Below are 18,940 nucleotides of genomic sequence, written 5' to 3'. Positions count from 1 at the left end.
CCAAGTGTGTTAATTATCGCTGTAATTTCTTCCACTTTCTTACTGTCTAGTTTTTTCCCTATGGCAAATTCAGATTCAATTTAGTTTTCATAATGCTGATGCACATATAACTGCGCCCTTTTTAAGGCCTAAGTATTATTTTATCTCTACAAGTGACTGCGTATTCCGATCAGAAAATTTGTAGAACCCTTGGGTATATCAAATAAGTTATAAATGAAGATGAAAAGTTCTTAGTTCTGAGATTTAAGAGTGTATATTTTATTTGCTGTATTTATCGTATACAATAAATTTCTGTAAATAAAATTCAATAGCTCTATATGACAAATTTGTGTGGCTCATCATAACTATTAATTTAACATATTATTTATCTTTATCATTTCCCTAGCTTTATTACACGGTGTTACTAGTAAATTATTAAATTTTAACTGTCAGGACATTTCCTCGTAATTTTCAAGAGCCACATAGGAAATGAAAAATCAAGATGATTTGTTAAAGAAATAATGGGGCATATAAACACACACACACACACACACACACACACACATATATATATATATATATATATATATATATATATATATATACTGTATATCTGTATATATATACTGTATGTATATATATATATATATATATATATATATATATATATATATATATATTTATATATATATTGTAAAGCTTATATTGAAGCTCATGGGGATTTCCAATTCAGTGCGTTGATTATTTTTTTTATTTTTTATTCTTAGTAATTAACAATACCAATTTCCATTAGGTGTTGCTTCTTCCATTTGTTAATAGTGTTGAATACAGTTATTCGTAAACTCAAAATTATAATCTTGAATGAAACTTAAAATTAGTCCCAAATTCGTTCTATACTGAAGCATTTGTTCTGAAGATGAAATAACACCCTTTTACCCACGATGTTGAATAAGTACTAAAAAGCCTTCATATATCTAAAAGCTTTAGTTTAGATGAATTACAGAATAAGCTTACCGTGATTTATAACTACTTGTATTTCACTGTTACTGACCGTGATTCATAACTACTTGTATCTCACTGTTTCTGAGTAAATAACTTAAGGAATGTATAAAAAATTCTTAATTATTCAATATTAATTTTTAACCATCAGATTATGATATTTTAACCTATCTTTCCGTATAATGATGTTTATCTTCGTGTGAAGTGTATACCTGATATAATCATTCGGATGTATACAAAACATATAAAAATTTTCCTAGCTTATAAAAGGTTATGCTTATACTAAAATAGTAAAAACGAGTGTAGCTTCGATGATACCTAGCAAACAAAATAAGAAACTACTTCGAGCTATAAATATCTAGTGAAATATGAAAATATTAATCCGCAGAGTTTCTACAAATCTATGATTAACTCACTGCAGTTCTATCATATATCATAATGGCATGCTAGCTACATAACCATACTTATATAATAATCATATACCATGTTCAAACAGCTTATTAAATTGGGAAATACATAAGTAATACAAGGTATAAATATAAGTCTTTTACCGATAGCTGAAAAGCAGAAAATTTTCTTAATTTTGAGAAAAGTAATTTTCAACATCGAAACTGCGATGAACATACATAATATGACATAATGAAAGGAGATGAGTGGCAATGGTGCAGATTTATCTCCTTAGAGACTTAGGTGCGGAAATGTTACTGTTAAACTTACAACAATGCACAATATAATACCTTAGTTTAATACTTCCTTTATTTATGGAGAGATATGCTATAAGGATATCATATGTTTCAGATCTCGTGATTATCAATGCTGGAATATTGTTCGTAAAGAGATTCAATCTCATTTCCACACCTAATATAATCTGATATTGTGTTTCAAAATATTCTGATACATTTAAAAAATAATTTAAAAGGGTCTGATTTTATTCCCAACTCTTCTACAACTAGATTTTCTCCATTGGGTGAGTGTATCTACATTATAAATATCATTCATCACGATATTAAATTTACAGGTGAATAAGTAGAATATGCCGATAAAAACAACTGAAGTGAACTTTCAGGAATCAATTGTATAGGATTATTTGAAGAGGATCACAGCTCAAATACTTTAATAGAATAGAAACGCGCTCTAATCATATGACGTAACACCATTTGATACTTTAGTTTTGTTTCATTAAGAAGACTGGATAGAAGATACATTTGGAAAGGTTAATCAACCAAAGGTGAGGTAGGAAATGTACAATAAGAGTAATATGTGAGAATTGGAGCTGAACAAGTTTCGAGGTGGTTCAAAATGGTTAACCCTTGTTCTTTATTTGCACGAGAACTTTAATGAAAACTCTTCTCTTTAACGCCTATTTTAGATATAATTACACTAATCTATGATAAAAAAAAACTTACAAAAAGAGATAAGTTTCAATAGATTTTGCTAACAAAAGTGTTCCACCAATAAAGTTATTCGTTCCTAGAATTAGGAGGAAGATAAAGAATTTCAGTTTAAATGTCAAGGGTAAGAAGATTATGTATGTATGTATGTATGTATGTATGTATGTATGTATGTATGTATGTATGTATATATATATATATATATATATATATATATATATATATATATATATATATGGTAGTCCACATAAAGAAAATTAAAAAATAAAGTGTATATATAATAAACGCTCTAAGAAGAGGTCCAGTGGCGGACGAAACCGTAAAACATATCTTCTTATACACATCATCTTTTAATTTTCCTTATGTGGACTACCATATATTAATAGTTATCACCGTGTCAAGGAAGATTACATCTGTGTATGTGTATACACACACACACACACATATATATATATATATATATATTTATATATATATATATATATATATATATATATATATATATATATATATGTATATACATATATATATTTATATATGAGAGAGAGAGAGAGAGAGAGAGAGAGAGAGAGAGAGAGAGAGAGAGAGAGAGAGAGAGAGATGATATAAAATTTTATCAAGTTTGGTATCTTTTAATTATGACCTTTAAATAATTCAGTGATATCTACATCTCACATAAAAGCAAAAATATGAAGTTATTCTGAATAGTATTTTTAATTCTTTATTCCAATAAAGCAGACCAACTTAAGGTCAACATTTGAACACTCTCTCGTTTTCATTATATCAGCTGATTGACAAGGGCGAATCTTAGTTAAGAAAATTAATAATAATGTCATCTGAAGGTTTATTTGATACGGAAATAATAAATTACTCTTTTAAAAGGGGACTCTGGGAGGAATAACGAAATATTTCGTTATAAGTTTTAGTGTTAAAAAATTAATAACTAAATTTTCAGTGACAATATTACACTCAATATTAATGTCATCAATGAAGAAAAATATGGTTAAATAAAGCACAATAATGAGCTAGGTGAAACGCTTTCAGATATCACAGTAATGAGATGGTATTACACTATTTCCTTTTAAAATTGTATGATAATGTAGCATTTACCCATCGATATGTTACAATTGTAAGCACAAATTATCTTTCTCTCAAAAAGGATGGGCTTCAAGAAACAAGCAATGCGACAGGGAAAAGAGAAAAGATAAAATAAGAAGGAAGCGATAAATTTACTTAGAAAATAATGGAAGTCTTACAGTCTGTAAGAAAACGGAAGCAGGAAGTGAATTAGTAAATACCTTGATTCAAATGACGTCATCGGCATGAATAATTAAGTGACGTTAATCCTTAGTTAGTTTGTCTCAAATACGTTACTATTAGAAGTAAAACTATTTTTAGTCAGACGATCAGCATCGAAACACCAGGTCCTATTTAGAATTGTTTCTCATGATCCAACAGCATTCCTCTCTCATGTCCAAGTATTGCTATTTGTAAAGGCCACAAAGACCACAGATGTGTTTCTCCCCCGGGAGTGGCACCTACTGTGAGTACGCTGTTATGGGCCATTAACTTCCCTGGGTTATATGAAATGATTCCAATACTAGCAAAAAAAAAAAAAAAAAAAAAAAAAAAAAAAAAAAAATGAATGAATAGAAAAAAAAAATGCCTGAGATTGAAAGATTTTAAAAAGTAGTGGGTTTAATTATATAATGCTTGAAATGCCATAAAATTCAGGTTTAAGCATATAATAAGACACAAATAACATGGCGTTATCAAGTTAGAAGCGGAAGGATTAGAATGAGTAAACGAATCTCACAAAACGAGTAAGTTCATATCTATGTTCAAATTTCCATCATGTGAGCCAATATTCATAACGAGTAGCAAATCTAAATAAATGATATTATGTGGCAATTTCTCTATCAATAAACAATCTGTAATTACTAGTAAGTAATGAAAAAAAAAGTAGAAGCAGTTTCTCTCCTCTCTCTTATATACACATTTCTACACCATATTCGGACAAGTGACTCGAATACAAAATGACGTGGCTGTTTTAGGTCTCGAGGTGCATTCTCGGAGACTAGAAATCCCACAAACAAGTTTCTGGCATCCTCTTGTTGTTTCTTGCCGCCAGAATTAACACAAATTAGGCAATGTTGGAGGTTAAAATAAAGCAGCACTTACTTGTAACATTGCCTCTTAAGGCAAATAGTTTTGAATAGTATGGACAAATATGAATAAAAAATAATGCATAATACCTTTCCCCCCTAGATAATATAACTATTCAAATAACCACAATGAAAATATAAATATCTTTTCATATGTGATTTACATTATATAAAATCCTAAGGACGAAGTATTCCTTCTATGACTATCCGTTGGGTATAACAATAACCAATATAATGACGTAATAACAAAATCTAAGGAAAAATAAAAATCGCCATTTAAGCGTAAATTGAAAATTATAAACATATTTACTGACTAGGTATTGTAATGTGCCAGTTTTGATACCAAACGACCCAGCTCGTGCAACAACTAACGGACATTCTGTGGCCTTTATTGGTGGTAAGACGTCACACGATGCAACAAGAAATATCTACAGTATGTTTACGCAGTACTGAGGCAGTGAGTGAATCTGCGTTGCAGTACATTCCAATAGCAAGTTAGAAGTAGCCTTAACTATCATTTACTTCAACAGTTTTTATCTTTATTTTTTTAGGCTACTGGTGGTTGTTTAAACCAGTAGCCCAAAAACCACAATTTTATATTTCATTGTCCTTTTTATTAACATTTCCCAATATTCGACAGTAAAAATCAAATCAACCGAAAGTCTAAACATTTTCATAGACTTACACACACAGACACAGACATACAGACACACACATATTTATATAAATATAATATATATATATATATAATATATATATAATATATATATATATATATATATATATATATATATATATATATATTCAGATCATACGATCAAAATAAATTGGTCATTTGTAACTGCAAATGCTTCCAGATATATCTATCTATCTATCTATCTATCTATCTATCTATCTATCTATCTATCTATATATATATATATATATATATATATATGCGTGCGTGTGTGTGTGTGTGTGCGTGTAAGTTTTCATTCCCATTCACACGTGGTATAAGATGCTTTAACTTTAAAGTTTTTTTTTTTTAACGTATTTTACCCAAAATTGCTGAAAGACGTTGTAACAAACTTCGCAGTTGGAGAAGAAAAGTAAAGAGGTGAAATGGTTAAAAAAAAAAGAATGACGTTAAAACAAAAGAACTACGAACGCATATATTTGGAGAAAGATACAAACGGCACTATTGAACAAAGAACAAGACAAAGAAAAAAAAAACCCACAAAAAAATGTCCTTGGCAACTTAGATGAAGGCATTTGAAGATCGTGAGAATGTTATAGAGTTCGATAAATGACAGAAGCTTTTTATTGTTGTTAACTTGGATCTTTTTTTTTTTTTTTTTTTTAATTTCTGGCTACATTTGTGCCCTTATGTTTAATAGAAAATAGAAATATTTATTTGGCTTTTCATTTGTTTATTGGTTAGTTAGTTATCAGTAAAATTCAAAAGCAATACACATCAATTAAAATATGCCTTCTGAGCAAAGTTATTGAAGGGTACTAAAATCCATTTGCGTCAATAACAATGTAGACAATGAAAAAAATAACACAAAGATACATTTATGCACATTAGTGTAAATACACACACACACACACACACACATATATATATATATATATATATACTGTATATATATCTATATATATATATATATATATATATATATATATATATATGTGTGTGTGTGTGTGTGGGTATATATATATATATATGTATATATATATATATGTATATATATATATATATATATATATATATATATATATATATATATATATATATATACATATATAAAATTTTAACAAGGCTGCAAGTCTCTTTCCTTTTCCAACCTCGTTGCAATCCAATTCAATCGACTAATTTTCAGGTATCTAATTGATTTTTATGCCAAAAGAAGCATATTGTATTTTAATAAGACAAGCATAAATTATTTCATTAACTTGCAAGCATCGAACTAAGAACCATAAGCTGCTGAGGCAAACATCCTAACCACTAGAGAGAGAGAGAGAGAGAGAGAGAGAGAGAGAGAGAGAGAGAGAGAGAGAGCTAATTAACTGCCATTTGTGGAATATTTTCGTGAAGACATTTAAATAGTGCAAGATATTTTAATGGAGCTATTTCTTACTTCCGTTGAGGTTCTAGTTGACTTCTCTTGAAAGTGGTAAACAAAGAGAGAGAGAGAGAGAGAGAGAGAGAGAGAGAGAGAGAGAGAGAGAGAGAGAGAGAGAGAGAGAGAGAGAGAGAGTATTCTTTGCTTAGATTCAAAGTAATGTTTGTACTTCCGATGTTTTTTCAGCGGTTGAGAGGGAATTAGTTTTTTTCTTACTATTAATTTTCATGGAACATAATTATTAATGGCCTCCAATTCATTCAGTTCTTAATGCTGAAATCGTTCATGGGTTTTCAATTACCTTGTAAAAGTACCGAAATTGGTAATCAATTATTATATTTGAAAAGGGTAAGTCTAAATATATCAAATACCAGTTTTTTTTTTATTTAGAATACCCATAGACACACCCACTTACTACAGTCGCAATAGTGTATATATGTATAATACAAATTAATAGATTAATATAGTCACATATTTGAATAAAATTTCATACAAGAAAAACGAAAACGAAACTGTTTTAAGTGAAATAATGCTATTCGATAATACAATGTACTGAAGAGTTAACTTGAAAATATGAGAAATAAATATTCTTATTGTTCATTTCAGTAGTATGCACTAAATCATATTTTCCCAACACTTAATTTTTAATATTAATATCAATATAATTTGTCTTTCCATTTTATATACATCCAATCAGTTATTCATTCAGTCCTGCGACCAGATTCAGCTCTTTCCCCGTAAGTCAGTCCTGGTCATCGCAAGCAAGAGGTTGGTGTCCTCTCGAACAAGATCGTTTGGCTGCCTCCCAGTAAATTAAGACTTCCGAAGTCAATGCACGCTTTCTCTGTAACTTGCCATATCTGCTATCAAAACCATAATTCTCGAGTTTTCTCGAAGCCCGACGCTCCCAGTCTGTTAGAACTAGAGCATGGGAGGGTTGTTACATGCCCTGACACTGCCTATGTTAAGGAGTTCCGTCATGCAAGTCGACGGTGGTTAAATCTTGGCTGGCATCCCCAACGCACTTCGGGAGTTTCCCTATAAAAAGGCACTGTTCATCCCAGGTCTCAGCCAGTTGCCCGCCGACACTCGTGAGTGGTCGCTGGTGAGTGTTCTACACAACAGCATTCCTCGTGTTCGCCTCGTGTTTCGCGAGGCATTTTACACAGTATGGTTATAATTAATGATATTCATATCATAGTGATTATGTTTTATAATAATTTATGCTTGCTTATGAGGATATTTGTAAATTGATTTAAACTCTTATTCAGTTAGGTTTAGTAATTAGATTTTATACTAATTATTTTGCGTGTTTCAACTATGTTTTTAATATGATCTCAAGATATATATATTATTTTCCATAAGAGTATTAACGGTTGCATTCTTTCAACAGACTCCCGACCACAGTTATGTGTGACGACGATCAAGCGTCGATCGTTTGCGACAATGGTTCGGGAATGGTCAAAGCTGGCTTCGCCGGCGATGACGCCCCCAGGACAGTCTTCCCTTCCATTGTAGGTCGTGCCCGTCACCAGGGCGTGATGGTGGGCATGGGTCAGAAGGAGGCCTACGTCGGCGACGAGGCCCAGAGCAAGCGAGGTATCCTGACACTCAAATACCCCGTTGAACACGGCATCATCACGAACTGGGACGACATGGAGAAGATTTGGCATCACTCGTTTTTCAACGAACTGCGCGTCACCCCCGAGGAATCCCCCACGCTTTTGACGGAGCCTCCACTGAACCCCAAAGTAAATCGCGAGGAAATGACCCGGATCATGTTTGAGACCTTCGGCGTCCCCGCTATGTACGTCGCCATTCAAGCCGTTATGTCACTTTACGCTTCCGGTCGTACGACGGGAATGGTCTGCGACGCCGGGGACGGCGTCTCTCACATGGTGCCCATCTTCGAGGGGTACGCCTTGCCTCACGCCATGATAAGACTCGACATGGCCGGACGCGATCTCACCCTCTACTTGATGAAGATTTTGACGGAGAGAGGATACGCCTTCACGACGAGCGCCGAGAGGGAGATCATCCGTGACGTCAAGGAGAAGCTCTGCTACATCGCTCTAGACTTCGACAGCGAAATGGTCACTGCGGCGGCTTCCACATCCCTGGACAAATGCTTTGAACTTCCAGACGGTCAGGTCATCACCATCGGTAACGAGCGCTTCCGTGCCCCGGAGGCTCTTTTCCAGCCATCCGCTTTGGGTATGGAATTGTCGGGTATCCACGAGGCCGTCTACCACGGAATTATGAACTGCGACATTGATATCAGGAAGGATCTCTTCGCCAACACCGTCATGTCCGGCGGCACCACCATGTATCCTGGCATCGCCGACAGGATGCAGAAGGAACTCACGAATCTCTCTCCCTCCTCCATCAAGATCAAGATCATCGCTCCCCCAGAGAGGAAGTACTCCGTCTGGATCGGTGGTTCCATATTGGCTTCTCTTTCGACTTTCGAGTCCATGTGGATTTCCAAAGAAGATTACGACGAAAATGGTCCCAGTATTGTACATCGCAAGTGTTTCTAAAAATAAGAATATTCTATTTAGATATACCCTATTTTTATATCAAAGGAAATTATAAGGATTCGTTTTTATTCGTGTTTTATTATCCTTTCTGAATACTACCTTTAGGTGATTGGTTATTTTGAACATCTGCAAAAAAAAAACTGTTGTCAAGACAACAAAGGTCAGATCCCTATAGAGACAGTGATGCCTTCTAACTTGAAATCACGATATACAGTAAGCATAACTCATAAAAATAACTATAAAATATTTTTCATATCATAAACTTTTAAGAATTATAAGCTCATACTGATAAATGTAAGAGGAAAGTAAGCTTTTAAAAAAACTTTGTATCAGTATAATATTTTGATTGAGTCATCAATCGCTATCAATTAAAAAAAAATAATTTGAATCACAATTATATCTTGGAATCTTCTGGAAAGCCAGCACAAAAAATATGATTACGGATTAATAAGTAAAAAAACAAAACAAAATGAAAGTAATATATAAAATGGGAGATCTTGAGACCTTCAAATATATTTCGGGAACACAGATGCCCTAGTTTCAAGTGACAAACGTTAATGCATTGGCACATATGTCATAACCATAGGATCCACAAACGCAGATGTCTTTTGAACTCGTTTGTAAGTGTGAAGGAATTCGGATCGACAAGTTTTCCTTATCAGTACTTTGGGGATTTGAGGTTTAAACATTGAACACGTGGTACCACACTGAACGGAAATAAATGATGATATTGATGATGATGATCAGCTTAACTATGGATTAGTTATATGATGATCACGTTAATCATAATTACTAGCAATATAAGTACCAATAGTGACATGTGATAATAATTGCTACGACAATGACCTCAACAGCATTAGATATAGATGCTATAATAAGAGTAGTGTAAGCAATTAGGTCACCATAACGATGGTAATGATGCTGATGACGTACACATAACAAGCATTAACAATTAAGTCTTGATATGGTAATTCTATAAATTATTGGGCAATGTTATCGATTACCATTATTGCCTTTTCTGGAACTTGTTTAATTAGAAGTCATGTACGCAGAGTTCTTATACTTCCCGTTCAATGCTGTACTTGACGGTGGCGCACGTTTGAGAGAGAGAGAGAGAGAGAGAGAGAGAGAGAGAGAGAGAGAGAGAGAGAGAGAGAGCCGGGGTGTCCGATTACATGTAGCTTGTTTATTCAAGTAAATGAGCGTAGGAGTATGTTAGAGAGAGAGAGAGAGAGAGAGAGAGAGAGAGAGAGAGAGAGAGAGAGAGAGAGAGAGTATCCAAGTACATGCAGTCAGTACTGTATATGTAAGTAAATGAGTGTGGGAATCTCTATTATGCATTTATGTATACATGCGTTTGTGAGAGAGAGAGAGAGAGAGAGAGAGAGAGAGAGAGAGAGAGAGAGAGAGAGAGAGAGAGAGAGAGATGCATCCAAGTACAGGAAGTCCGTAATGTATATGTAAGTAAATGTGTAGGAATCTATTATGCATTTATGTATACATGCGTGAGAGAGAGAGAGAGAGAGAGAGAGAGAGAGAGAGAGAGAGAGAGAGAGAGAGAGAGTCCACGCTATGTCGCGAGTATTTATAAAAAATCCGCTCTGCATTCTAAAGATCGTTCGATCGTGGCCTTTAACTATGAGGCCACGGGATGAGGAAGTCTCGTGGAGTGAAAGTTGGCTCCCACAGAAATCGCCTCTAAATTCTGCTAAATGCGCCGATTGTGATGGAAATTCTAACCTCATTCGGGTCTTGGCTTTCTTTTGGTAAGAAAAGTGTCAGTGGTAATGGAGTGGTGATATCAGAAAATTTTATTATAGATGTTGATTGGCATGTCAGGAATTAATAATGATAATAATAATAATAATAATAATACTATTACTAATAATAATAATAATGATAATAATAATAATAATAATAATAATTATTATTATTATTATTATTATTATTATTATTATTAGCTAAGCTACAGCCTTAGTTAGTCAAGCAGGATGCTATAAGACCAAGCAAGGGCTCCAATAGGGAAAAAAAGCCCACTGATTAAGGAAAAAAGGAAATATATAAACTACAAGAGAAGTATATGATGATGGAAGAGTAGTATTTGATAAACAGCAAATAATGCCATTGTAAAAGAGAAGTTTAAAGAATACGGAAGAGTAATATCAGTAGTTAGGTACATGGAAAACTAGAGGTGGTTATGACACTGGAATAATGTTAATAAAACAAAAAACAGTAATTAACCGGTGTATAACAACAACAGAAAAAAAAATAATTAATTTAAAGAACGCTTGGAGTCAGTTTAGGAAAGAAACAATACCGGTCATTAAATAAAAATGGTCTCGGTTCAGTGTAATAAAGAAACCAGCTAATTAATTATTTTATCTTTGATATATATGAGCAACTCGGCCAATAACTTAAACTATGAAGAAAAAATTACCAATCATACAATGGTCGAAATAACTATTCATGGTTGTCGAATTGAATCAACCTGATTTTATTGAAGATAAGACTCAATGTCAAATACTCAACAATTTCAAAATAATAACCTAACTGGAAATAAGACTAAAAATTTATACAGGGGGTAATATACAGATTTAATGTAAAATTCCATGAGGGGATGCAAGTGTCTGTCAATCATTCACCTTTTGAAGGTTACAGGAAATACAGTAAGACTTAAAATGTCACAGAAAATTCCGATATCTTCAGGAGAGCGAAACTATGAGGTAACACATTTATAATTGTCTCTTAACAGGAAAAGTATTATATCGTTAAATTCCAAATTAAAAAAAAGATTGATAGGAATATAAAGTATGATTCCAAATGGTATGAAATTCCTTTTAACTAACCACTAGAAATATTTATTTATTTTTACGTACATAAGTGCATAAACATATATGTCTATATACTAATGTATGCCAGAAATGATGATTTAAAAAAGGACCTACATATATTCTTACATGATTTCATATACATATATATATCTATATATATATATATATATATATATATATATATATATATATATATACATATAAATATATATATATATATATATATATATATATATATATATATATACATATATACACACACATATATAAATATATATATATATATATATATATATATATATATATATATATATATATATATTTATATACATACATATATATCATATATGTATGTATGGTTATATATATATATATATATATAACATTAATAAAACATATAAGAACCTTTTAAAACTGTTATTTCACTGATAGGTCACATCATAATGGCCACAGAACCGTGTAACTATCACATCCCCATTTGATGAAATATTGCCACATAACATTCATCTTGATATGGAAGATATGAGAAGTTTAAAAATCTGTTGTTGAGCTATGAATACAATGCACAAATACGACACTGTTATCCCCTCCTTTACTTTCGTCGGTATTTTAAATTTGGGGTCTTCATAGGTCAGAATAATGACACATTGACACAATGGAAGGAAATTACAACAACAGAAGGCTATTTTCTATTACTGGTGTTGATAACTTCTTGATGAATCTCATGTGCTACGTTTTTCAACTTCTATTACACACACACACACACACACACACACACACACACATATATATATATATATATATATATTTGTGTGCGTGTGCGTGCATCAGAAATTTGGGGATTTACTGTAACCTTAGAACATAAGCTAGTTACAACTCAAAAAGCTATGGAAAGAATAATGATGGGAATAACACTAGGAGACAGAAAATGAGCATCATGGATACGAGAGCAAACTAAAGTAGAGGATATTCTAACAACATGTAAGAAAAAGAAATGGAAATGGGTAAGGCATAAGAAGGACAGATAATAGATGAACATTAAGATTAACAGAATGGGTCCCTAGAGATTGCAAAAAAGAAGGGTAAGGAAAAGAAAATGATGGATTGACGAACTATGAAAGTTTGCGGATGTGTATGTATGTATATATATATATATATATATATATGTATATATATATATATATACATAAATGTGTGTATGTGTATGTATGCCTGAATTTATGGGTTGTATAAGTTAAAACGTTCAATCATCGGGATACTGTATCATGTGTATGAAACATGAATTTCAAAAGGTCCTATAAATATTTTCATAAGATTGAATGTGCGTGTGTATAAACACACTTATATATGTAAATAAATAGATATATTTATCTTTCTGTTATTCTGCCTCAAACACATAATGGCACAATGCTGATGAGGTTAACTGCATTCTTATCTGTTTTTACACATTGATAATAATAATAATAATAATAATAATAATAATAATAATAATAATAATAATAATAATAATAATAATTCCAGCATCAATGATATATATTTAACTGTCAGGAATCAGTCTACATTTAGCAGGTTCGAACACATTGCGAAAATAAAATGAGTAAAGTAGAAATACTTGTCAATTCCATAATGAAATTTATATTAAAAAACATTAGAACAGTTTTCATACTCATGGAAAATATGTCAGACGAATTTGTCAATACGTTACCTACAATGCTAAAATGTTTAAACAACATGAAATTTAAAGAAATTAGAGGAAATGAAAATTTGGTATACGATGATTATCTCTTTTTCAAAAATTTAAATTATGTTTTTTCAAGTTTAAGAAAAGTATGGGGCAGTTTTTTTCTTTTTTTTTTCTTTAAGCCTACATGATATTACTGCGTCATACCCTCACAACATGAAAGTTTTTAAAATAAGGAAATGATTTTCCCACATTTATAATTTTTCTCTTTACGTTTAGAAACATGGAAAAAATTCCTTCACACTCATTTAAAAATAACTTGGAAATGATTCTGTAAGGATTGCACACTATTCTATCTTATTTCTCTTCCTCTTGTTTTTTATTGATATTTTTTTATAGTTTATATACGTAACACTTATTTTAATGTTACTGTTCTTAAAATAACTTATTTCATTTGTTCATTACTTCTCATGTAGTTTATTTATTTTCTTTCCTCACTGGGCTATTTTTCCCTGCTGGAGCCCTAGGGCTTATTACATCCAGCTTTTCCAACTAGGGTTAGAGCTTAGCTAATAATAATAATAATAATAATAATAATAATAATAATAATAATAATAATTGTTTTTCATGAACTAAAATAAAGCATATTTGTGATATTAAAAAATACGGGAAAGACTTCGTGTCCTACATAATGTTAGAAACCATAACCTTCACAGCAACAAACCTATAAAAATATTTTAAATTAAAAAGAGTTATTATCGTTTACGCTTTTGAATTATAAGCATTTCGTTACAGTAGATATCACCTTAAAATTGCTTGAATAAAGGGGCTAGATCTCTTTATTTTATAATTAATTAATTTTCCATTGCAACGTCAGTCTTGTTACTTATACCTGAAATATCTATGATCTAAAGTCCAAACTATCATGATGAATATTCATCATATGATATAGCCCTGTTATTAGCTGTCTATCTTTACATCACGTAATTCATAATAGTAATCAAAACTATTGTCTCACAATTTTCCTTTAAATTTCTTTCTATTTTACATGTTGCCAAAATCAAAGGACAAAATGAAAAAAATCATGAAAAAGTGGTAACTCGCCTTTGATATGTTTTCTGTAACAGGACCTGAAGTAAAACAGAAAATGGACACCTAACCAACAGACCACGCACTCCGACTTTTAATTTAGATTCTGAGAGAGAGAGAGAGAGAGAGAGAGAGAGAGAGAGAGAGAGAGAGAGAGAGAGAGAGAGAGAGAGAGAGAGAGAGAGAGGTTTTTCCCCCGGGGATTCCCATAGAAGGGGTTGAAGAATTGAAACCAGGAAATATGAAAAGTATACTGGTATACTATTAGAAACTAAATCTGTATTCTATATATTATCTCTTGTTTGAGGGTACACTCGGGCACAGTATTCTATCTAATTTATCTTCCTCTTGTTTTGTTAAAGCCTTTACAGTTTATTTAAGAAATATCTATTTTAATGTTACTGTTCTTAAAATATTTTATTTTTTTCTTGTTTCCTTTCCTCACAGGACTATTTTCCCTGCTAATGCCCCTGGGCTTTATCATCCTGCTTTTCCAACTAGGGTTGTAGCTTGGTTAGTAATAATAATAATAATAATAATGATAATAATAATAACAATAATAATAATAATAATAATTTTCATTACGTGAGGTGAGTTTTTTTAAGACTGAGCAAAAAATCAAATTCGATATGTTTTTGGAAATTGCAATAAAAGAAACGAAATCAATCAGAGAGATCAATATTAATCATGGCTAGTATATAAAACCTTTAAAACTGTAAACTGTGAAAATACCACGCTTTTGCACAGACTATTCCTAATAGCAAGATGACCTAAAATATCAAATTGCATTTAAATATTCTACTCAAAGTTCTAAAGACGTTGCTGTAACAGAAACGTCACACTAAAAAGTATTAAGTATTTTGGGAAGAATATGTGCACACGCACACATACATACATACATATATATATATACATATAATCTATATATATATATATGTATATGTATAATTATATATATATATATATATATATATATATATATATATCTATATCAATCTATATACACACACACACACACATATAATATATATATATATATATATATATATATATATATATCTATATCAATCTATATATATATATACATTATATATATTATATATGTGTGTAAACATATATATATATATACATATATATATATATATATATATATATATATATATATATATATATAGAGAGAGAGAGAGAGAGAGAGAGAGAGAGAGAGAGAGAGAGAGAGAGAGAGAGAGAGAGAGAGAGAGAGAGAGAGAGAGAGAGAGAGACTGCCACGCACCGGAACGAAATAATTGCAATTGAAATTTGAAACGGGGAAAATAACCATTGCTATTGATATTGTATCAGAGATTGACAATTTGTCAAAGGGGAATAGTTTTTGGAGAATATATTTACTGGTTATAATATACTGTGTAATAAATAAATACGTTGAAAATAATAAAATCTCTTATAGGCAGTTTACAAATCTTATAAAAAAAAAAAACGTTATAGACATAGAATTTACGAGGTTAATAACATAACACACTACTTTGCCTTTGGCAAAAATTATATTCCAAGTTAAATTGAAATATGAAACTCATTAATAGAAATTACTCGGAAGAGGACCATATTTCCCTTTAAAATTATATTCTACCAAGAATTTTCAGGGATCCTCCTCATACATTTTGTAATGCATAGAAGAAAATTTGGAGATAAATGACGGACAGGATTGGAAATGAAACTATAAGAGAGATTACTCCAGTGCCATATGTGGATGAGATTATGGTGAGGGGTAGATGGAGATGGTCTTGGGCATGTTCTTCGCACTCCCCATGAGAGATGAGTTCACCAAATTTCAACTTGGCTCCAAAAAGCAATAGAAGAGTTGGAAGACCCAGCCCCTACATGGGTGAGGACTATAAAACGTGAAGTAGGAGATGATGAATGGAGAAGTATTGATTTAAAAGCTCAAGATAGAGATGACTTGGGAAATCTGACTGTGGCCCTTTACGTCAATAGGCGTAAGAGAAGATGATGATGATGATGATGATGAATTAATTTTGAGACAGTTGTGATACTAAAGTTAATAAGTTGACTGCAGGAAAAACGACAGAGACCAATGGGTGATATTAAAGTTATAAATATGCCGCCAAATATCAATCTGAATTTGAACTCTAACTCTTATTCCAAAGGTTTTTTCTTTCAATTAAACTATTCAATCTATTTATCTAATTTTTACCTCTATTTCAACATCCTTCAATGCAAATAATGTTCATTAGTTTTTAATGTTATAATATAGTCACCCAGTAATAAAAAACATGTGTAAAAATGCTTGAAAAATTATAACATAGTTAAGAAACTTAACGCTATAATGAATAGGAAGTCATGGGTCTGTTGGCAGAATTTTGAAATTATTAATGTAATGATTACAAGGAATAAATACGTAATTAAAGTAGTTTTTACTCCATAATACTAAATTACTCAAATCTGCCAAACTGTTTTGCATTTAAGTTGTAAGCTAAGTTTTGAAAAAAAGGGGAATTGCATTTTGGAATACAATAGTTATTAAAGACACACAGTACATTCAGAAATGATACACTCATCTTTTCTTATTAATTTTCTGTTCCATAATAATATATAAAAATGAGTTTAATTTTATATTATCAATTATAATATAGTTACTGCTTTCACTATTTTGCATATAATGATTTATTTTTTTACGCAACCATTTCTGATCGCATGTACCTACACACACACACACACAGACACACACACACACACACACACATATATATATATATATATATATATATATACACACATATATATACATATATATATTATATATATACAGTAATACTTATACATATATATATTATATATACAGTATATATATATATATATATATATATAGTATATATATATATAATATATATATAATATTATATATGTATATATATATAAAGTAGGATTATGTAATTACTTTCAACTTTATTTATATAAAAATATAAGTCATACAAATAATACCAAACACACCAAGGTGTCCATACAGCTTTAAGAATAGATAATTTAATTTTATGATACACAAGATATATATGTAATTCTTCATATATTTTGATATATAAGTACATATATTCATACGCTTACAAATATGTGTTCTCTCTCTCTCCTCTCTCTCTCTCTCTCTCTCCTCTCTCTCTCTCTCTCTCTCTCTCTCTCTCTCTCTCTCTCTCTCCTCTCTCTCTCATTTTTAATGTATATATATATATATATATATATATATATATATATATACGCATATATATATACAATATAATATACATACATATATATATATATATAATATATATATATATATATATATATATATGTATATATATCTATATATATACGTATAAGTGGGTATAATATGTGTATGATTATATACACTGTATATAATGAATTATACATAGCTTTTGTGTTTATGTTTGTATATATATTATACTATATATATATATATATATATATATATACAAACATAAACACAGAGCTATGTATAATTTATTATATACAGTATATATAATCATACACTTACGGTTATTTATAAACACTTTTAAATATATATACATATATACATACATATATATATGTATATATATATATACAATATATATATAAATTTATTTATATATATATATATATATACATAGATATATATATTTATATATATATGCGTATATATATTAAAAATGAGAGAGAGAGAGAGAGAGAGAGAGAGAGAGATGAGAAGAGAGAGAGGAGGAAGAGAGAGAGAGAGAGAGAAAGAGAGAGACATATTTGTGAGCGTATGAATATATGTACTAATATATTAAAATATATGAAGAATTACATGTTACTATACGCATATGAACCCATAAGAATTAATATATCGAAATATGTTTTTTACGCAAATATGAAAATAAGATATTTATATTTTATGCATTTATGGAAAACATATACGTTTACCACACTAACATTAATATATATATATACTATATATATAATATATATATATATATACTGTATATTATATATATACTATATACATGTACATATATATGTATATATATAGATGTATATATATTTATATATACAGTATATATATATATATATATATATGTATATATGTACTGTATATATCTACCTATATATACATATATATACATCTA

General features: G+C 30.5%; 1 protein-coding gene across 2 annotated transcripts; it reads left to right on the top strand.

Annotated features, from left to right (window-relative positions):
* Nucleotides 1-7,585: 7,585 nt before the first annotated feature.
* LOC137653702 (actin, muscle-like) lies at nt 7,586-9,247 on the top strand. Of its 2 annotated transcripts, none has more exons than XM_068387279.1 (2): nt 7,586-7,744; nt 8,033-9,247. In XM_068387279.1, the coding sequence occupies exon 2, from the start codon at nt 8,049-8,051 to the stop codon at nt 9,177-9,179; it is 1,131 nt and encodes a 376-aa protein (XP_068243380.1). In that variant the 5' UTR covers nt 7,586-7,744; nt 8,033-8,048; the 3' UTR covers nt 9,180-9,247. The 2 variants fall into 2 exon arrangements, with proteins under 2 accessions (XP_068243380.1, XP_068243381.1); XM_068387280.1 differs by having other exon boundaries at nt 7,705-7,807.
* The last annotated feature ends 9,693 nt before the right edge of the window (nt 9,248-18,940 follow it).

Source organism: Palaemon carinicauda, chromosome 14 (genome assembly GCF_036898095.1).
Source record: "Palaemon carinicauda isolate YSFRI2023 chromosome 14, ASM3689809v2, whole genome shotgun sequence".
In the NCBI taxonomy this organism is placed as follows: Eukaryota; Metazoa; Arthropoda; class Malacostraca; order Decapoda; family Palaemonidae; genus Palaemon; species Palaemon carinicauda.
The sequence above is the reverse complement of the archived record's forward strand: the minus strand, read 5'-3'. Positions and strand labels throughout refer to the sequence as shown.

What these genes read in the sequence shown, in the direction of transcription:
- LOC137653702 (XM_068387279.1), top strand. Translation starts at nt 8,049, where the DNA reads ATGTGTGACGACGATCAAGCGTCGATCGTTTGCGACAATGGTTCGGGA.